This window comes from Thalassophryne amazonica, chromosome 21 (genome assembly GCF_902500255.1).
Source record: "Thalassophryne amazonica chromosome 21, fThaAma1.1, whole genome shotgun sequence".
Taxonomy (NCBI): Eukaryota; Metazoa; Chordata; class Actinopteri; order Batrachoidiformes; family Batrachoididae; genus Thalassophryne; species Thalassophryne amazonica.
In genome coordinates this window covers 20,401,033-20,423,072 of record NC_047123.1, presented here as the reverse complement: position 1 = coordinate 20,423,072, position 22,040 = coordinate 20,401,033, and the positions used below count along the sequence as shown (strand labels likewise).

At 41.2% G+C, this 22,040-nt stretch overlaps 1 protein-coding gene across 8 annotated transcripts in view; it reads left to right on the top strand.

Moving 5' to 3' along the window:
* The first annotated feature begins 1,444 nt into the window (after nt 1–1,444).
* The window catches only part of pum2 (pumilio RNA-binding family member 2), a 32,243-nt gene continuing 11,647 nt past the window's right edge, over nt 1,445–22,040 (top strand). For 3 of the 8 annotated variants that reach the window (XM_034161797.1, XM_034161796.1, XM_034161793.1), the window contains exons 1-16: nt 1,448–1,667; nt 7,490–7,853; nt 11,081–11,149; nt 12,618–12,723; nt 12,946–13,133; nt 14,128–14,300; nt 14,598–14,892; nt 16,414–16,507; nt 16,660–16,767; nt 16,910–17,049; nt 17,165–17,276; nt 17,483–17,623; nt 18,086–18,388; nt 18,498–18,725; nt 18,872–19,139; nt 19,296–19,425. In XM_034161797.1, the coding sequence (XP_034017688.1) occupies nt 7,503–7,853; nt 11,081–11,149; nt 12,618–12,723; nt 12,946–13,133; nt 14,128–14,300; nt 14,598–14,892; nt 16,414–16,507; nt 16,660–16,767; nt 16,910–17,049; nt 17,165–17,276; nt 17,483–17,623; nt 18,086–18,388; nt 18,498–18,725; nt 18,872–19,139; nt 19,296–19,425 (2,706 nt within the window). In that variant the 5' untranslated portion in view covers nt 1,448–1,667; nt 7,490–7,502. Of the gene's footprint in view, nt 1,668–7,489; nt 7,854–11,080; nt 11,150–12,617; nt 12,724–12,906; nt 13,143–14,127; nt 14,301–14,597; nt 14,893–16,413; nt 16,508–16,659; nt 16,768–16,909; nt 17,050–17,164; nt 17,277–17,482; nt 17,624–17,929; nt 17,963–18,085; nt 18,389–18,497; nt 18,726–18,871; nt 19,140–19,295; nt 19,426–22,040 lie in introns of all 8 variants that reach the window. The other 5 variants (XM_034161795.1, XM_034161794.1, XM_034161790.1 and 2 more) reach the window with 4 other exon arrangements.

Below are 22,040 nucleotides of genomic sequence, written 5' to 3'. Positions count from 1 at the left end.
CAAAATTTCTCCAATCACAGCTACAGAAGCCTATAACTTCTTCTGTGTTGTCTAGGTGTCTTGGTGGCTTTCCTCACTCTTCTTCTTCTTGCACAGTCACTCAGTTTTTGAGAAATAGACAGATTTACCATAGAGTGTCATACCATTTGTATTTCTTCATAATTTATGTAAATAAAGTCCAACACATATTCAGTGTCTTGGAAATGTTCATGTATGAAAAAAATTGGCAATACAACAGATTATTTACATATATTATAGCAAAGGGGCCCATTACTTGTGCAACCCATCATCTTGGCTTTTGTATTTTTAATTAGTGTGTTGCCTGTGGGGATCCATGGGCCCGAGATTGAGTTCTCATCTACATTTTTGCTTTTCAAGCCATACAATGTTATCAGCACAAGGCAATACAATTCAAGGCATAACTAAAGACTGTGCAACACCTATTTTAATCATAAGTAATCAAAGTAAGACTTCCGAAGCACTGACTGCTTGTTGACATTGACAGTTTGTATGACCGCCATTGCAGAGGGGACATGATCAAGATATACAAGATTATCTACTATGAAGACCGTCCAGGAACCACCCACTTCTGTAAAATTGTGCTCAATGTCAGCATCTGTGTTTATTTCCTTCAAACAGAAACACACGTGGTGGCCGCATGCCTTCAGGAATCGTTTGAATGCCCACTAGTGACTCCAGAGTTATTCAATACCTATCCCAAAGTGGATGACCAACAGATTGGAACCAACAGTCCTGTATGCCTTATTCCCCAAAGAAACTATCCTATTTTCAATTTCAATTATTTTAATTTATATAGCGCCAAATCACAACAAAGTTGCCTCAAGGCGCTTCACACAATTACGGTTTTGACCTTACCAACCCCTACTAGAGCAAACACACAGGTGACAGCGGTAAGGAAAAACTCCCCCTGATTATTTGAGGAAGAAACCTCAAGCAGACCAGACTCAAAGGGGTGACCCTCTGCTTGGGTTATGCTACCAACACAATAGACAATACAGGAAATTGTATTTCCTGTATTGGTGGTGGCCAAGTGGTTAATGCGCTTGGTTTCAGTTCAGAAAGCTCCGGGTTCAAATCCCACCCCTGCCACATTTCTCCATGCAATGTGGAGTTGCGTCAGGAAGGGCATCCGGCGTAAAACCTATGCCAGTTCAACATGCAGCACCACCTTGGATCTGCTGTGGCGACCCCGAGTGCAAACAAGGGAGCAGCCGAAGGGACTTTTATCCTTCTATACAAATACGCTTTATCAGTTCAATAATGGTATAATAAGCAGTTAATAAAACACTCTTTTTTAACATGTTCTGTTTGTGAATGTCTAGTTTACTTACAAGTACTCTGGAAACTAAATAAGACTTACTGTTATTGCAAAACGTATTCTTCAAATTACAGATGTGACGTCATCGTCGCAACAAAACGATACAAGGGTCGACACGGCGCTTCGGCGGAAGCTGCCGATCTGACATCTGCTTCGAAGCTCCGGTGCTAGACGTAACATCGGTAGCCTTTTTAGCCTTGGCGAACGGGACTCGTTATAGAAAGGAGAAAAACAAAAAAGTCAGCGCTCTATCCAGGTAAACAAAACAAAATCGCGTTGGATCGACGGCGTGCAAACAAGCACAGACTCGCTCTCGACACGACCACGCGTGAGTACGTCTGGCTACTGGTAGCAACAAATGCAAAAAGGTCTATAAGGCGAAGTTTTGAGCGTGGCCCGCCGTGGTGTGAGTGTTTCCCCTTTTGTTTAGCGGTTAAGGCCCCTCTGTTTAGAACTTGAAGCGGGGCCATGTTGTTTAGCCTGTGAATGTTTGGTTGATGTTTTAGCTCACACAGCAAGAGCTAACATTTCCTGCTTGTAGCGTTAGCCTGTTCGCTTTATGTAGCTTGGTGCTTTGCAAAAGCAATGTGGCATTTCAAGCCACGAAAACGACACATTTTCCCCAAGTAAAACCTGAGCCCACATATATACCACGACATGGGTCAGTTGACGATTTTAACTGTAATGAGTTGCGTGGCTAAAAATAATAAACAGAGCGGGCCTGGACCAGTTAGCTGCAGCTGTTGCTAATGCTAACTCAAGTCAATATTGGCTAGTCGGCTGATGCGTTTTATTTTGGGCAGCGCAAAAAACATTTGTACGTAAATGTACATATCTAGTAACAGTTAACAGATGTACACATGACAAGCGGTGTTTCAAAAGTACTTTCATGTGTAAAGGTCCTACACTTGATGAGAATTGATTCACTGGCTAGGTTAACTAGCTAGCTCGCCAATAATGCTAACACAATGTGGTTGGACACATTTTCTTAAAATTTCTCTTCTCTACAATAGACTTGAAATTAAACTGAAGGTGTGCTTGTAGTGTTAAGTTTGAGTTTTAATTCAAGGGTTTGTACAAAAAAAATTAGCATTAACTATAAAATAATTACATTTGTATAGGCCATAAGTAATTCCAGTTTTCTTTTAATGTCACAGGTTGAAACATGAACTCTTCCAAGTCACTAAATATGGCTTACACTTGATTTACATCAGTCATCAAGAAATAGAAAGAACTGTATGTTAAACCTGTTTGTAATTGGCAGTTCTCAAAAACAGTGCAAGAAGGGGGAGGCTTCTGTGACTGTGATTGGACAAATCACGTATCCTCAAACTTCAAAGCACCTTGGCACGAATTTGATGCCAGTGTGCAAAGAAAATTTTGCAATGTTAAAAATTTGTGGCACGCATAAATTTTGTGCTACTTGCGTGAACTAGTGAACATTGCACAATCTATTCGAAAACACTGTCAAAGCGTGCAGAGCATCTGAACATGAAATTAGTTTATGAAGAGAAGTTACATCCATAATAAACATAGCGTTATAGATACACTAACGCATAAGAAGGAATGACAATGCAACTGTTTTACCAATCCATTACAATATATATATTATAAATACAGTGTGCCCCGTTAACTTATGCACACATAAGTCACGAGTCCCCTTTACTCATGGTCAAGTTATGGACCCCAAAAATTTAGCCAACCATATTTCCTTAATTAATAGCCCGGGTGTTTATTTATTTCAAACTGTGTGCAGACCCGACACCTAAACGAGGCAGGCTTGTATTCAAGGCAGGCTAGTAATAGCAAAATGCAGCTTGCTGCCTGCTCTGGAATTTATACGTTTCACACATATCCCTGGGTGTGCCGAACCAAAAACAATCGCTTTACATCTGTCATGTAGTGTCTAGCTGGACATTCTCAATATCTTATCAGTTTACCTTGCCATAGTTTCGACCATTTGAAGCATGATTGCTTCCTGTGTGATAATGATTTCTTCATTTGGAGTGGGTTCAGGATCTTTGTCTTCCTCCTCTGGCTGCTATGCCTCAGTGATGAGGACTTCGTCAGTGCGGATGATTCCTGATATTTCGAAGTTTTTAGATGTGACTCTTTAGATCAGGGGTGGGCAATCATATGCCATAAAGGGCTGAAACACTGCAGGTTTTCTGTGCAACCAATCACCTCAGCAGGTGATTTCATTAATGATCATGTGTCTCAGCAGGTGATTTCATTGACAACCAGGTGTTTATGTTCAGAGCAGAAGCTCATCACCAACCCACCTGCTGAGGTGATTGGTTGCACGGAAAACCTGCAGTGTCTCGGCCCTCGATGCCCACCCCTGCTTTAGATCCTTACTGCCAGTTCAGATGGGCCGGAATTTATGCACATGTCCACCACACGTGTGGCAGGCACATGCCCCATCTGAACCGGCAGTAAAGATCTAAAGAGGAAGGTCGCATCCAAAACTTTGACTCGTCAGGAATTGTTCACACTGACAAAGCCCTCATTGCTGACGCGCAACAGCTAGAGGAGGAAGAAAAAGATCCCAAACTCACCCTAGATGAAGAAATAACTGCCATCCAGGAAGGAATCACACTTCAAATGGTAGAAACAATTGTAATATGGCAAGGTAAGGTGAATTAATTTTGTGGGGGGGGGGTAACTTTATCTCATGGTTAGGAATGCAGGATCCACATTTTTTCACTTCCATTCCCGATGCCTGAATTTGGATACCTGCCAATACCGATACTATTGTAATACCAGAGCTCGGTTAGTTTTAATATTGTCATTACTGTTGTATTAATATGAGGATATTTTGTATCCCCAGTTGTACAGCTTCATGATGAAGTGGTATAGAGGAGGATTTTCTTAAAAAGATCTAAAAGTTCATCTACAGATGAAAGACAGATGATTGAATTTTTGCTTTGTTTTATACATTGTATATGTCAGTTACATGTGCAGAGGTTAACCAGTTTGTTAAAGCTGTACTGATTCTGTTTTTTTTTTGTTTTTTTTAAAGATTTAAGTCATAAAAAGAACTTTGGCAACACTATAATTTTATTCTTTAGCATTTAGATAAGGGATTCAAAATATATTATCAATATGATCAAAATTTGCACTGTCTGGAAACAATTTAAAATTTCTGCCTCTGAAGGGGAGAATTTCATGTGATCAAACGGCCATGACCTCCATTTATTAGCAACGTCAGATCACGTGGGGGCTTCCCCCGACTTGTGAGAGGGATGCTGGGAAGCACACAGGGACAGCCAGTCAAAGCAAAGAAAGGCAGCGTGATATCAGCTGGCTGCTCGTTCAAACACAATAGACCAAATGGTGAAAAATGCTCCAAAACAGCTTATTTCTGTATAAATCTAATATGTTTCTCATAAACTTTGTCAAAGTTACTGAGGAAAATTAATACATTTCTAAATCTAAAACTGGTGTTTTTGAAACCAGATAGCTCCTTTGAAGCAACTTACATGACATCTTATAGATGTTAGTGTGCACGCCCCAGGAACAAGCATCACGCAAGTGTGTTAGGTCAAAGGTAATCTCAAAACCGCACGCATGTGCACACGCGCTTCCTCCTATAAGCGGTGTGAGAAGGAAAAGAAAAGATTTGCTATGGATTCCCCCCAGGTAAATATGTTCTTTTCATTAAAATGAGCTGTAATTTTGCAACACGTTTCAAAAACAAGCCTACATTATAATGCTTGGATTTCAATAAAAACTCAGTTTTGTCAGTTTTGTTAAATTTGTAAGGCTTTACAGGTTTATTTTTAGTATTTCATGATCACAGATTTACTACCACTGATGTTTTAGAAATTTAATTGACTCTGGTATTTTCCAGTTTTTGATTGACTGAGCACACCTCACTGACTTGATTAGCTGTGGTTGGAGAAGGAAGATTTGGAATACATGAATGACAGGTGCTGTTAAGCAGCAGGGTTGTGTCCCTGGCACAATTAATGGGTGTGTCTCCTGAGCAAACAGGTTCAGATATCGCTGCTGTGACCTATGTCACAGAAGTCTGTCGCAAGTCATTTCAGGTCTACATGCTGCTTATTGCAACCAAACCACTCATGCTACATATACAGTCATGGGAATCTTGACATGGCGCATATATATATATATATATATATATGTGTGTATATATATATGTATATGTATATGTGTGTATATATATATGTATGTTTTCATATGCTCCTTCTTGCGGATGTTTCTGTCAGCTGGGATTGCCACATCAGTCACAACTGCGGTCTTCTTTCCCTTGTCAACCACGACTATGTTGTTTGGCCAGCAGCCGCTTGTCTGCCTGGAATCGGAAGTCCCACAAGACCTTAGCCCTGCTGCTCTCAACCACCTTTCTTGGCATCTCCCATTGGGACTTGGGGACTTCTAATCCATATGCGGTACGGATGTTCCTGTACACTATTCTCGACACTTGGTTGTGCCTCTGTGTACGCTGTCCCAGCTAGCATCTTGCATCCTGCTACTATGTACTGGACTGTCTCTGGGGCACATTTGCACAGCCTGCAACTTGGGTCCTGTCAGCTTTGGTACACTCCTGCCCCTATGGATCTGATGCTTACAGATTGTACTTCTGCTGCCATGAACAGAGACTCTGTCCTGTCCTTTAGGTCAGCCTTCTCTCACCACTGGTAGGTCTTCTTGATGTCAGCCACTTCCTTTATCTGTTGATGGTAGATCCCATGGAGGGGCTGGGTCTTCCATGATATCTTCTCCTGTTCTTTATCACCATCTGTCTACAGCTGTCTGAGGCAAGAGCATAAAGCATTGAAAGTGCTTTGTAAATGGACAATGTTTTGATTAACAAAGGGCAGTGAAATTGCATTTGTGGGTACAGGGGATAATGTGGTTGAAATGTAGAGAAGTGCTTCGTGTAACATTGGGGGAACTAGTAATTTTTATTGGAAAAACTGTATCTATTCAAGCTTTGGCTTTAACCGGTTCCTCTTCTTAGAGGCAACTTGTCTAGCTGACACCAGCCATAACATCACTACTCTCAACTGACCAAAAGTCTCCTCTATCACAATCACACACATTAAATGGAATCTATGGGGTTTATATTGCTGTCAAAACCTCACACCAAGATCTGAACCACTTCCAGAACCAGTTGTGTGGTACAACCCGGCGGCAGCGAGGTTTGGGATGTCATCGATGACATCACCAGTCTAAAATGATACAACGCAGAGTTGGGAGTAAGTCACCATCAAGTCACTCTCAAGTCATGAATCAGCAAGTCTCAAGTCATAATGACCAAGTGTTTGGTAGCTGACTTGACTTGGACTTGCAGATTGACGACTTGAGAATGATTTGACAGTGACTTAACTCCCACCTCTGATACAACCCTCAAAACGCACATCACAGAAACGCATCCTGTATTATTCAACACATGCTTCAAAACATCAGCAAAACATGTGACATCACTAGTCTACATCATTACTTCTTAATGATATCACTTGTGTAAGGACTCTCTTTCCTGTTTTTTTTTTTTTTTTTTTTGACAGTAGACTTGAAGTGGGTTTGATTGACAAGTCACAGCACTATCAGCCTTTATCTGTGACAGCAGGCAAAGTTTTCCTTGCAGAAGTATGCATGAGAGTATTGTTCCCGTTCGACAATACAAGGGCATCCAGAACACAAAGAGAAGTTGAGAAAAGTTTAAATATTGGTAAAGATTTTGAATTCTTAAACAACTGTGTGCTGAACGGTTGTGGTGTTGCTAAATGGCAGACACCACAAACGTTAATCAGACTTGCTGGTTTGTTGTGTATCTGAAATAACCACTTTGACAAACCTATAAGTTGACAAAAACTGTGTCCACAAAATGTTTTTGTTACTTTTCTACATATGTGACTTAGTTAGAAATTGCATAAAAACACCTATGGGTTACTAAAGATTAACTGTAAAAGGATAATAAAACCTTTTGCACAATATGTCCAACTAGGATATGTTGGCAATAATGTTGAATGAGTGTTACACTGGCATAAGGCAGTGTGTGAAGCATCTTAATCCAGACAACCTTCAGTTATCTGAAAATAGTACTGTTTTGTCTGTTTTGTCTTTTTACATACTCTTTTGCTAAATCAATGTGCTCCCCCTCCCCCTTTTTGTGTAAACTAGGCTTTCCCGTGGAATGAGCGTTCCATGCAGCATCCTAGGTATGAATGACGTGGCCTGGCAGGAGGCAAGGGGCGGGATGCTGCATGCTAATGGTGCTCCTGAAACTGGAGGTGTCAGAGTTCATGGCGGAGGCGCTCTAGCTACTGTTGGGGGTGCCGGGCAGGCTCCAACCGGGCCACATCTACAGGGCATGGAGAGGGTTGCAAACCCAAACCCTGGTACCCCGCAGCCGCCACTGAGTGGACGATCTCAGGATGATGCCACAGTTGGGTATTTCTTCCAGAGGCAGCCTGGGGACCAGCTTGTAGGCTGTGCACCCAATAAACATCGCTGGCCAACTGGAGATGCTAATCATGTTGATCAGGTAAAATCCTCTTCTCAGAGAACATTTTCATTTGTTTTTCAAAGTTGGTAAGGAGACCACAGCCTTTACTAAGGCTTCTGTTATTGGTACTGTGTGCTTAACTGTAGATTGCAGAGTGGTAGAAACTGCATAACACAAACCTTCATTATGGTGTCCCATGTTTTTGGTATGGGCATTGATCTCCAATGTGCAACTTTGGTTTAAAATTGGGAAACGCTGAAGATCACATACCGATAACTGGTTTGTTTGTTTTTTTTTGGCCTGCATATACATTTCCACACAGTTCAAAAATACAAAGGCACAAAGCAACAATCACACCTGGTAAAGATGGGCACACTTTTGTGCAGTGACAAGTGCATGCGTTGTTGCAACTTACTTGCTGAAATATACATCCAGTTGTCATGCTGAGCCTTGAGTGAACTATTCTGAGCTATCCTGAGTTGAGTATGGAGTGTACATCGGCGTTCAACTGGAGTAACGTCAAGTTGTGCCAGACTAGCCCCAGATTTTTCCCCAATTGAGTGTTGGTTGAAGGCGTTTGAGTTCCGGAGGGAAAAATTGGTATGGGAATTGCTTGGCATCTATGACTCTTAAAGCTTTTAAAGGACGTCGCACTGAACTCATAACAACTTAGATTTAGGCTGTTAGTGACCATCCGATGATATACCCGGATTACTTTGTGTACTTCCGAGACTGGATTCAAAGTACACAGCATTTGCAACAAACGGCTACGGAGACTACCAAAATGGAGTACTCATTTTCCGAGTGTTTTCAGCAGCATTTATGTAACTTCGAGGAAAATGTTCCAGTGCACACTTGAATGGTATGTAGCTGCTAACATTAAGAAAGGAGCTGCAGATTCATTGCAAAGTGTACATAAGTGTGATGTCGTGCTATGATGACTCGTTTTTAAGTGATATCTGTTCATTTTGCTATGGTCACGGTAAAAGCGGTGTAAGAAGACTTGGTGGGCATGCACGTTCATCATGAATGCAGCATGTTAAAAACAGTCTTTGCTACAGGCTCAGCTTTGTCCGCATATGTGTTGTCATCGATACAACTGTGAAAAATCTAAGGAATACATCTGTGTGATCATATAGCTGCTCCAGTAGACAGTGGACTCTGCACACATCAAAATCCAAAATCCCCCAGACTCTCTCAAAGTAAAATAAAAATAAGAAAACCTACTAGCTCCACTGACGAGAACAAAATACAAAAGGAAGAAAACTGAACAGAGCATTCACCCACTTGTAGAATGAAAGCTCAGAAGCTTTATCTAACATAGCAGCGTTCGCCATCGGGATGTTTCTGCTTTTCCTAAAATGTCCTTTACACGCCGAGAAATGCTGAGTAAGAAGTTTTCCAGAAATGCACCTGCTAACTCGTTGAGCGAGAGGGACAAATAGCAATAAAATACATAAGCGACCTCATTATTACTGCATTTGCATGGATAGACTCACAATCATGAATACTTGGGTGTTGTGTTGCTAACCGGGATGTTAAATATCATGTGACATGTCCTTTAACTGTGTTACTACATTTCTCATAACACAGGTATTTTATACCAAAATCTTTGAGAAACACTTTCATGAAATGTAAAAATCAAAGGGCACAAAGTTAAAGCAAAAACTGACTTGGTTAGAAGAGCGGACTTCTTTCTTTCTATCACCTCGCAATGATTTATCTGAAGTTTGCAGTGGATACATTAGTCATATTCAACGTATTTTGCGTTGAGGCGATAGAAAAGATTGGCAATTCAGTTTGTGTATTGCAATTTTCTGCTCACTTCTTAAACGTGAACCATGTCCAGAAAACTGACATTACACCCTTATTTTCATCATGCACACTGCTTTCTGACATCTTTGTTCATTGAAAACAAACCAGCACTTTGTCTAGGTGATTCACTAGGATGGACTTATGACATTGACACCTTGGTTATTCATTCATTTTCTGCCACTTGTCCAGATCATTGACTGTGGCAGCAGACTAGTTGGCACTTCTTGGTGCTAATAATTGAAATATACCTTAAAAAGCAATACATGTTGATCCTGGTACTTTGCACTGCAAAGTTTGAATGCAGTTGGCCATTACCTAAGGAACTGCTGTCACACAGTTCCATTGCAGGTGAAGATGTATAACCTCAAGCCTCCTTTGGAAATGGTCCTCACTTCTTAGAACAAAATGGAGAAATACCTAAGTTCTTTTATGATAATTGCCAGTTTGCAGGACTGAAGTAACAGAGGAAAATACACGCATTCATTCATTTATTCATTTTCTATACCCGCTCACTCCAATTAAGGGTCACAGGGGAGCTGGATCCTATCCCAGCAGTCATAGGGCATGATGCAGAGTAGAAAGGAAAATTTGGGGAGACAAACGGTAATTATCTCATTCCATTGCCTTCACAAAGGTGTCTCAGGTTTCTGTGGTGGGTCTGCTTTCCATTCTGAACACATCCCAGACCTTTGTTCCACTAGGCCTTTCTTGTATGCTGTGGATGAGGCACAAGATTATCACTGTCTGTAAAGAAAGATGCCATCTGACAGTTATCTTTTGTTATTGTGTTTACAGCAGATACCATTTGTGCTCGGTATTGCACTCTACCTCGCTCTCCTTTTTAATAACGCTGTTGGCAAGGTGCTGTTGGTAATGTCTGAGATCTGTTTGAAATTTCCAAGGCTTCGGAGTGAGTCACTTCAGAATAATCCCCACTTGATACACATGCATAATGTCCCTTTCTGTGGAATATGTAAAATACATCTTGATATAACTGGCTCCAGTTACCTTTGTTGAGTAAATTCAACAACCTGCTCAAGTCTGTAATGTGCTTAAAAGGAGCCGCTTGCCCGTGTTGTAGTTAATGTATTTGGTAATTGGTACCCTTTCAGCCACGCTTCCCTACGGATATTATTATCATTTTAAGGGGAGAACCCACCGACCAGTACAACAGTAATTAATGTTTCCTAACACAAAGCGCCCCCAGTGTGTCTGGGATTAGGATGTGTCTGTGTAGTTGGTTTGTCTTCCATTTACAGACACTGACCACAGAATACTTCTCTCTGCAAGTTGAGCCAGACCCACAACAGCGGGCCAGATGTGGTTCCGAATTACATTTTTCATTGAATTACATGGGTGTATTTGTGATCAAATTTTTTTCTCTTTTCAGAATTTCAATACAGAGCACTAATTGTATCATGATGCAGAGCTTTTGTTCCCGTCTGTCACAGGTTCGTGCTGTTGATGAAATGAACTATGACTTTCAAGCTCTAGCGTTGGAGTCCAGGGGCATGGGAGAGGTAAGGGTTTTGGTCCTAACATCTGTGTTATTTGTTATTCTAGTGTCATGTTAAAGTGTGATGACCCAGTGAAAATTTTACAGTTGTAACAGAGTGTGAAATGGCCAACATCTGGACATGTAAATGTTTTGTGAATGATAGGTGGTTTGTTTCTATACATTAGGGGATAAGGTGTGACCTGTAATGCTGAAACCAAAGCGCTTCATCAGTCCAAACATTGTACAAAATCTGTTCAACATGAATGGGAGAACAACAGTTTTTCTATATCCACATTTTAAGTCTACAGGTTGTCATTATGTGGTTAGTGTTTGGCTAATCAAGAATGCAGGTTTTTTTAAATTCTAAAATAACCACTGTGCATTGATAGTTTTAAAAAGCTTTGTAGTGTTTTTATTATTTCTGAACACAGAAATGACTCTCCCCACCCCGTAAAGCAACAACTCTGGTGGACATTCCTGCAGTCAGCACGCCAATTGCACGCTCCCTCAAAACTTGTGACATCTGTGGCATTGTGCTGAATAATAAAACTGCACATTTCACAGTTGCCTTTTATTGTGGCCAGCCTAAGGCACACCTATGTAATAATCATGATGTCTAATCAGCATGATTAGAAAACCTGTAAAGCCTACTTTTACTACACAGAAGATTCACAAGAGGGATCAATAAGGGAAAATCAATAAGGAATTGGATCGATAAGCAGAATTGATAATGGTATTCATTGATAAAATCTTATCAAGACCCATCCCTACTCACGATTGACATCTTTAAAATGGCTTTGAGAAGGGTTAATGAAGAAATTGTGGACTTGCCGCTTCTGAAAACCAGCGAAGCAGAGAACCAGTGAACAGCGGGTCGAAGTGCTACTTCGTTGCTTCAAGCTGACCCGCTGCAGTCTGCAATCAACATAGAGAAATAATTATTTTACCGATAAACGCCCTCAAAAACAACCGCCACTCCGGTGTCCCAAACTGAAGGACAGATAAGGGAATTGTTAAACAAAAAGGCTTTTGATGTCATCATGTTTGTTGTGGTAGAAATGTGCTTTCTGGCTTCCATCTGTGGTGCGTTCAGTGTGCCTCGGAAAAAAATTGATGCAAGCAGGCAGCGAGCAGTGCAACGTGATTTCACCTGTCAGTTGAATCGATACACACTGAATGAATCGATGCACTCGCATCGCGCACATTTGTATCTAGATACTGATTCATATGGATTAATCTCTACATGTGTATACAGGTGAGCCCTGCTGTATCCACAGCGCCACAGAACTGCCATTTAATCATATTCCATAAGAATTATGACGTACAGAATTGGTACCAGAGTATCATATTTGGAGATAAATGGGTCATTCTAAGCCATAAGGTCCAAAATGGTCAAATCCCATTTACTTTACAATCAGTGTGTTGCCAACTTGCTATTGTATTGTATTATTTTAGATGCACAAAATATTTAGAAATGTTATTTGTTTTAGCTTTTACCAGCAAAAAAACTCTGGGATACTGATGAGATGGCCAAGGATGGAAGGAAGGTCATGCTTCTTGGAGAGGAGTGGCGAGAAAATGCATGGGGACCGTCACGTGAGTGGCTCCATTTATCTCGTTGCACCTTTTCACTTAGTTTTCTTGTTTCGCAATTTGCTTCACAATCTTTTTAACTTTGACTCGAAAGGATGTGTTAAAATTGTGTCTCGCCCACTGACTGACATTTGTATTGATTGCTTTAGCCACTTGGGTTTTTGCCCTTCTTCACTGTATGATCAGAAAATGTTTCTGCAGTTGATGTGGCGGCTTTTCATTTAGATCATTCAGTGTCTCAGCCAATCATGGTGCAGCGGAGGCCAGGCCAGGCTTTCCATGGAAATGGTGATGCCAGTTCTGTGCTCTCACCCCGCTCAGAAGGTGGAGGCCTGGGTGTGAGCATGGTGGAGTACGTCCTGAGCTCTTCGCCTGGTGACAAGATGGATGGTCGCTACAGGAATGGTGGCTATGTAAGTCACGTTTGCATTCATTATGAGTCAGAGTATGGGTATTACTACTACTACTACTGCTACAAGATGTGCTCAGGATTGTGTGTTGTTTTGTTTGTTTATTTATTTCGCTGAAATGTATTTTCATATCTCACAATATTGACTTGAGGGAGGCTTGCAGCCAGGAGGTTTGTCATTCTCTGATACACACTGAAGTTGCATGAACAAACTGCAGTCAGCTTTATAGAAATGCCTTGAAGGTCAGGACTCTTTTATTGTCACATATTTCAACAAGTCAGTTTTTTTGTTTTTTTTTATAAATAAACCTGACAGCTATTTCCTTTGGTGTACTGCTCATTCAGCCGCACCAGTCTCCACTGAGTCATTACAAGTCGATTGCGTCTGAGTCTGTCGATCTTCTGCTTACAGCAGGAATGAGCCCGACAATAGAGTTGCTATGACTGAGTGAAGACCGGCATTGTCGAACACATAGGACGCAGATGTACGAGTAACAGCTAACTGTATAATCTCTTTTTAAAAATATTTCTTTACATTGAATGAGTTAAACACAACATGCATGTTTACCTACGTATGTATTCTCTCCATGCTCCCAGATGGCACCAAGAAACTGTTTACTGTGTTTTTAGCTTGCCCTGCACAATTAGTTGTCACTGATTAGTCCATGACAATGTTTGTATTCTAAACAAAAAGTGCACCAATCAAAATTGTTTTTGTCCCAATTAAAAAGATGAACCCAAACACTTCTTTAAAAAAATAGAACCCAGGTTGAAAAATGCTGAGGTTTCCCTTTAATTTGAGAATAAATTTGTTGGCTACTATTATAAAAAGCATGTATTGGATTACATCAATGCTTTGTTGAACAGTAATATTGACAGTTGATGTAGGAAACTAATAAATTATATAATATCTCATATGCTACATTACCCAGTTCACAAGCATGGCAGATGGCTTTGTCTTGGGATTATATATTTTTATATAATTTTTTTAAATCTAGGGTGGTGGAGAAGCTGACCAGGATGTGAGAGAGAAGAATGACAGCCAAGAGAAAGTGTCCCCGTTTGAAGAGGACAAGAACTCTGACATGAAGGTTGGAGAGGACAGCGATCCCACTAAAGCCAGCGGAAGAGGTCTTCTCAATGGCATGGACAGAGACTGCAAAGACTTCAAGTACGTTTGACAATTACACATGCATAAAATCAGACTAGAGGTATTTGGGATACAAGTTCAGTCGCCGCTGCCCTTGACTTACTTATTCTTTGTAAAATTAAAGAGGATTCAAAATTCATTGAGTGCCAATACGTACCTCTCGACAAGTACAGATTCAGCGAGAGCTATTGGTGGTTAGTGATGAATCTCTTGATATTTTGTCTTTTTTTCACAGCATGTTGGCATTGAAATCAAATGGTGATTCTAAGTTAAAGTTCAGATTTTCTGGATTCTTCCTTTATTATTTATTTACTCCAGTCCAACACCTGGAAGTCGTCAAGCTTCCCCAACTGAGGCAGTGGAGAGAATGGGCCCCAGTCAGACGGGATTAGAGATGATGGGCCAACACCATCCTCATGTTCTCCAACAACAGAACCCTGCCCAAAACAAGGCCCCGCCCGAGGACTTTTCAAACCAGGATGCTCAGAGCATGGGTGGTATGGAGCAGCCGACCGGCGTGGAGTCCCTGCAGTTTGATTATGCTGGCAACCAAATTCAGGTGGACTCCTCGGGAACACCAGTGGGATTGTTTGACTACAGTTCTCAACAGCAGGTTTGTTGAACAGTGCTCATAAGGATGTGGTTACACTTTGCTATGTCAACCCCCCCCCCCCCCAACATTTTTTAGTTTCTGAATTCTTTTTCAGGCATTGGTTATTTCTGTTATGCACAATTTGTCATTGCTTTTTCCTACTTGGTTTCCGACTGATAACTGGAAGATAGACAAACAGGCTTAAATTTGGAACCTCCATCCAATTTTGGTGGTGTAGGTAAATCCTTAACAGAAAAATTAGAGTGATTGAGGCACTGTTGATTGAGATACGCAAAATGTACACCAAATGGGCTTTTCAATATTAAATTCAAATGTCCACAAAATCCACAATCTGGATCAGAGCCAGACCAAACTTTGTCAGGTGATAGTGAGTGCCAGTCTGCACCTCACTTTCAAATTTGAGAGATTGGTTAAAATGTAAAATATACATTAAATTGGATTTTCAGTGTTGAATTTAAATGGCTACAAAATCTCTAATCTGGATCAAACTTTGTCAGTTGATAAAGGATACTATCCTACATAATGCGTACAAATATGAAAGAAAATCAATCTTTAATTTGACAGTTAGGAATTTTTGAAAATTCACTTAATGTTAAAGGACAGGGATTTTTCCTGACTTTGACCTATGACCTTGAAAATTGAATCAGTTCTTGCCTGTCAGGCTATATGTATCCTCTGGGGGAAAAAAAAAATCATAACGACATGGAAAATTGTGGGTTACAGGCTGTTCACAAACAAACATGGTTGAAACCATAATGGACAGCAGGAAAAATAAACGGGAGACTCCTTTGCAGCATTAGATGGTAGATGATGTAATTTGCAGTGATAATTAGATGGACAGTTTATTTAATTTTTACTTATGTTTTGTACATTTTAAAATGGGAAGCTCTGGTTATGATTGTTGCTTTTTAAGATGTTCTCTGTAATGTCACACAAGTCACGTGCCTTCGATCCAAAATAATTACTGGATTTTCTGGAGCAAGTTCTTTTTCCTTTTACTAGTTTGGGACTTATACTCCAGTGTCATATACTGAAAAGTCTCACATTCCTTATTAAAAATAATAATGACAATCTAGGACTTGACCAGGAATCAAGACACTAAACGAATAAAAATGAATAAATGCCAGTAGTAAAAATTACACTACAATAGTGCACAAAAATCTTAAATTAAAAAGCTGATAATATAGAAAAAAGGTGCAAGTTATATGGGTTTTTCTTTTGCAAGAAATGTTTTTTTTTAACAGGTGCAACTTAAACTCTGGCAAACTACGGTAGTATCACTGTCCTCCTTTCAGTGTCATTAAAGGTAAATAAACACCCATTTGTCCTTGTCACTGCAGCAAGTGGAACAAGTAGGGAATTTTAAATTGTGACTGCACACATTGCAGCTGCTGGTCTCAGATTTCTGTCGTCCTCTCACTGAAACATAAACTGTGCCCCCAGATTTCCAACATCTGAATGTATCATATGAAATTGACCAGTATAACCTTTACCCCACGAGTTTTTCTTCATTCTTCACAGTTGTTCCAGAGATCGAATCCCTTGACTGTTCAGCAGCTCACTGCAGCTCAGCAACAACAGTATGCCCTGGCAGCAGCCCAGCAGCAGCATCTCGGTTAGTCAGGTTTTCTCGCTCAACATTAACATTATTTTGTGCATCTGTAGTAAACTAGTAACATTGTGTGTCCTTTTATTTTAATCTTTCTTAATAACCTATAGTCTGAGTTTTAGAATATTAATTATCTTAGTTTTTCCTTTCTTTCTCAGCTGGGCTTGCACCTGCATTTTTGCCAAATCCTTACATCATTAATGCTGCCCCACCTGGAGCTGATCCCTACACCACTGCTGGGCTTGCAGCAGCAGCCACACTTGCAGGTTAACACATGCGCGCACACACACACACACACACTTCATCCCACTTCTTCTTGGGAATCACTATGATCATACGACGCAATTGTATTTGTTGAATGGGTGTTTAGATGTTGTGCATACTGTAATTTTAAAATGTTGTCCTCAGGCCCTGCAGTGGTTCCATCACAATATTACGGTGTTCCCTGGGGTGTATACCCGGCTAATCTCTTCCAGCAACAGGCTGCATCTACTGCCAATCACTCTGCTAATCAGCAAGCGTCCAACCAGGGGCCGGGTCAGCCACAGGTGGGCTATTACTAACAACTCATTTGTCATAAATCTTGAAACGATGAAGACCTGATCAAACCTATAAGGCTGTATTTCAGCATCCTGTTGCTATGATGTTGTCTTTCTCCTCCAGGTAATGCGTACAGGAGCCAACCAGCGCCCTCTTACACCCGGTCAAGGCCAACAGAGTCAACAGGAATCTCTAGCTGCCACAAACCCTGCGCTGGCCTACACAGGAATGCCTGGTTGGTACACCCAAAAACAATCCAGAATTTCACTTCATTTCTCCAGATACCATGGAGTAGCAAAATACGTTAGTTTACTTTTTCCGTTTATGGAATGAACACACGTTTGACTTTGTGTTCTTGTGTAGAGCACATCTTTAGGTCACAGTTTACATTTGGAAATCTTTGTGGTGTGTTAAGTTTTACCATGTACTTTGTCTCATCAGGTTACCAAGTGCTTGCCCCTGCAGCTTACTACGACCAGACTGGGGCCCTTGTGATGGGCCCTGGTGCACGAACTGGCCTTGGTGGTCCCGTTCGTCTAGTTCAGACTCCTCTCCTTATCAACCCTGCTGCAGCGCAGGCTGGTAAGTATTTCCCTGCACCGGTAGTAAATATACACCATTTATACTAATTGTGTGAATAAACAGAGAACAGTTGTTCAGTGCTCATTTTTTTCAATCACATCACAGCCTTTGATTCAGCTGGGAATGGTTTAGGAAGGTGACGATATGCACTTATTCCAGTTAAGGGTCACAGAGACTAGAGCCTGTCCCAGCAGTCAAAGATAAATCTAATAGATTTTTCTGATGAAGGTTAAGTTCTGCATGTCTGACTTTGCAGAACTGATTAAGATTACTTATTTATTTGGACATTCAAACATGAAAAATAAGAGTATTACTACAAATCACTTCAACTACACAATGGTGAGATATTTATACACAAATATGTATAAGCTTTTGCATATTGCCACTATTCTAGAAGGTTTATGAAATGGCATTAAATCAGTTAAAATTGAGCACTTTGCTGTTTCTCCTGTGTACTAAAAGCTGCGGTGTCAGCGTCGGGCTCTGGTAACAGCATGTCTGGTCCTCCAGCCAATGGGCTGTACCGCTCCATGCCTCAACCTCAGCCCCAGCCGCAGCAGCAGCAGGCGCCACCACCCAGCAGTGGCCTGCCCTCCAGCTCTTTCTATGGCTCTGGATCAGTCCCTGCCTCCTCCCAGAGCAGCTCCCTTTTCTCACACACCTCTCCTGCCCCGCCACCACCAAGCTCTTCGCTGGGCTTCAGTAGCACCAGCAGCTCCCTTGGCGTGGGCCTCGGCTCCGCCCTTGGAGGCTTTGGCTCTTCTGGTTAGTAGCTGAACCACATTGCCCCATGATGTGAATCATAATATTAGTTGCGTTGTGCATGAAATTGTTTGCTAACTCTTGTGTTTGTTCGCCACTGTTTTCCTTTAAGTATCCAGCTCCACCAGTACCAGTGTCTCCCGCAGGGATTCCCTGTTGGCAAGCTCTGACCTGTACAAACGGGGTGGCAGCAGCTTGACTCCTATTGGCCAGCCTTTTTATAATAGTCTGGGTTACTCCACTTCGCCCAGTCCCATTGGTCTTACACCTGGCCACTCCCCACTGACTCCTCCACCTTCTCTGCCCTCTTCTCATGGATCCTCTTCCAGCCTCCACCTCGGTGAGCTTTCTGGTCATTAGAACTGTAACTGGACAGGACATTCAACAGCCATTTTGCTCAAGAACTTGCTTATGATGCAATTGTATTTCTTTAAAGTGATGAACAGTGACTTTTTATTCACCATCTCTTGACTTTTGCAACCTTAGGTGGCCTGACAAATGGCAGTGGTCGATACATCTCTGCAGCGCCTGGAGCAGAGGCCAAGTATCGGAGTACTGGTGGGACGTCCAGTCTGTTCAACACCAGCAGCCAGCTATTCCCTCCATCTCGGCCACGTTACAGTCGCTCTGATGTCATGCCGTCTGGGCGCAGTCGTCTATTGGAAGACTTTAGAAACAATCGCTTCCCAAACCTACAACTCCGTGACCTGCCAGGACACATGGTGGAGTTTTCTCAGGACCAACACGGATCCAGGTGGCTGAGAGCCCCCCCGACTTAATAATGCAGTATTAGTCTGACACCTCAAACAGCTTGCGCTTTTGATCTCTTATATTCTGTTCGTCAGAACTGGAGTAAATTCCATTGATGCCTTAGTCTTCTTAAGTCTCTGTTCTGTTCCTGTCCATCTAGATTTATCCAACAGAAGCTGGAGAGGGCCACTCCAGCAGAGAGGCAAATGGTGTTTGGAGAGATACTTCAAGCAGCATACCAACTGATGACTGACGTTTTCGGGAACTACGTCATACAGAAGTTCTTTGAGGTGGTGAACGTTGAAGTTGTTGTGAACTCTGATTGCTTGGGACCCGCATCAGTTTTATGTAGCTTCCAAATAATTTAAAAATGGAGAGATGAAATCAAAGTAAGTTTGGAACACTGGCTTCATTTTGTCTTGTCGCAAATCATAGCGCAAGAAATATGTCTGTCTACTTGTAAGCCAAAGTAGCTCTTCTTTTTATATTGGCTCAAGGCCGAAGTGGAAAGTGTTCAAGTTACTTAAAGCTTTACAGCCTTTTACATTTCACAAAACTGACTAAATTTAGTGTCCACTGAAGTCCAAGTGTTATATTTGAGCTTTTTTTTTGCAACGTACTGCAAAATTACAGCTCATTTTAATGAAGACAACGTATTTACCTGAGGGGAATTCCATAACAAATACAGTGGGGCAAAAAAGTATTTAGTCACTCCTGATTGTGCAAGTTTTCCTACTTAGAAAGATGAGAGAAGTCTGTAGTTTTCATCATTGGTACCCTTCAGCTATGAGAGACAATATGAGAAAAAAAAAATCGAGGAAATCACATTGTAGGATTTTTAAAGAATTTATTTGTAAATTATGGTGGAAAATAAGTATTTGGTCAATAACAAGTTCAGCTCAATACTTTGTAACATAATCTTTGTTGCCAATGATTTCCTGTAAGTCTTCACCAGGTTTGCACACACTGTAGCTGGTATTTTGGCGCATTCCTCCATGCAGATCTCCTCTAGAGCAGTGATGTTTTGGGGCTGTCGCTCGGCAGCATGGACATTCAACTCCTTCAACAAATTTTCTGTGGTGTTGAGGTCTGGAGACTGGCTTGGCCACTCCAGGACCTTGAAATACTTTTTACGGAGCCACTCCTTTGTTGCCTGAGTGGTGTGTTTTGGATCCTGGTCATGCTGGAAGACCCAGCCATGTTGCATCTTCAGTGCTCTCACTGATGCAAGGAGGTTTGGGTTTAAAATCTCACGATACATGGCCACGTTCATTCTATTCTTAACACGGATCAGTCGTCCTGTCCACTTTGCAGAAAAACAGCCCCAAAACATGCTCTTTCCACCCCATGCTTCACAGTAGATATGGTGTTCTTGGAATGCAACTCAGCATTCTTCTTCCTCCAAACATGACTAGTTGAATTTTTACCAAAATGTTCTATTTTGGTTTCATCTGACCACATGATATTCTCCCAATCCTCTTCTGGATCATCCATATGCTCTCTGGCAAACTTCAGACAGGCCTGGACATGTACTGGCTTAAGCAGTCCCTCTCTGTGTAGTGTGTAGCCTTTTGTTACTTTGGTCCCAGCTCTCGGCAGATCATTCATCAGGTCCCTCCGTGTAGTTCTGGGATTTTTGCTCACCATTTTCATGATCATTTTAACCCCACGGGATGAGATCTTACGTGGAGCCCCAGATCGAGGGAGATTATCAATGGTCTTGTCTTCCATTTTCTTACAATTGCTCCCACAGTTGATTTATTCACACCAGCCTGCTCAATTATTGTAGATTCACTCTTCCCAGTCTGGTGCACATCTACAATTTTCTTCCTGGTGTCCTTCGACAGCTCTTTTGGTCTTGGCCATGGTTGAGTTTGGAGTCTGACTGTTTGAGGCTGTGGATGGGTGTCTTTTATACATATGAGTTCCAACAAATGCCATTAATACAGGTAACAGGTGGAGGACAGAAGAGCTTCTCAAAGAAGAAGTTACAGGTCTGTGAGAGCTAGAAATCTGGCTTGTTTGTGGGTGACCAAATACTTATTTTCCACCATAATTTACAAATAAATTCTTTAAAAATCCTACAATGTGATTTTTCTGGAATTTTTTTTCTCATTTTGTCTCTCACAATTAAAGTGTACCTATGATGAAAGTAGGAGAACTTGCACAATCAGGGGCTGACTAAATACTTTATTACCCCACTGTACTTTTTCTTTTTACGCTGTCTGCAGGCGGAAGCTTGTGTGTGTGAATGCATGACGTTTAGAGATCACCTTTGCCCTTGCATGATGCACACTCCCTGGGCATGCACGCTAACTTCCGTAAAAGTCTTCAGAGATGTTATCTAGGTTTTTATATTTTGAAGTGCTTAATTGTCACTAAGTTATAAAATATATGAGAAAGGCATTAGATTTATACCAAAATAAGCTTTCACAGCATTTTCCACCATCTTGGTTTATTTTGTTTGAGCGAACAGGCAGCTGGTGTCACGCTGCCTTTCTCTACTCTGATTGGTTATCTCCATGTGCTTCCCAGCATCCCTCGCTGAAGGCAACTGACACCCCCACACAACGTCTGTGATGATGCTGTGGTCGCTACTGAATGTAGTTCATGAATCTGAATTTTTTATTTTTTTTTTCCCTTCAGGGGACTTAATTATTTTTCCAGACAGTGCTAATTTTGATCATATTGACAATGTCATATTATGAATCCTTAATTTAAAGGCTAAGTAATAAAATTATAGTGGTGCCAAAGAAAATTATTTTATGAGCTCAGTCTGGAAAAAAAAAAAAAAAACAGTAGCGATACGTACACCTTTTGAGTTTTAAATTATTTTAAAGACTGCTTTGTTAAAAAGAACAACAAAAAAAAAAAGCACAAACAAGAACACTAATTGCATGAACAG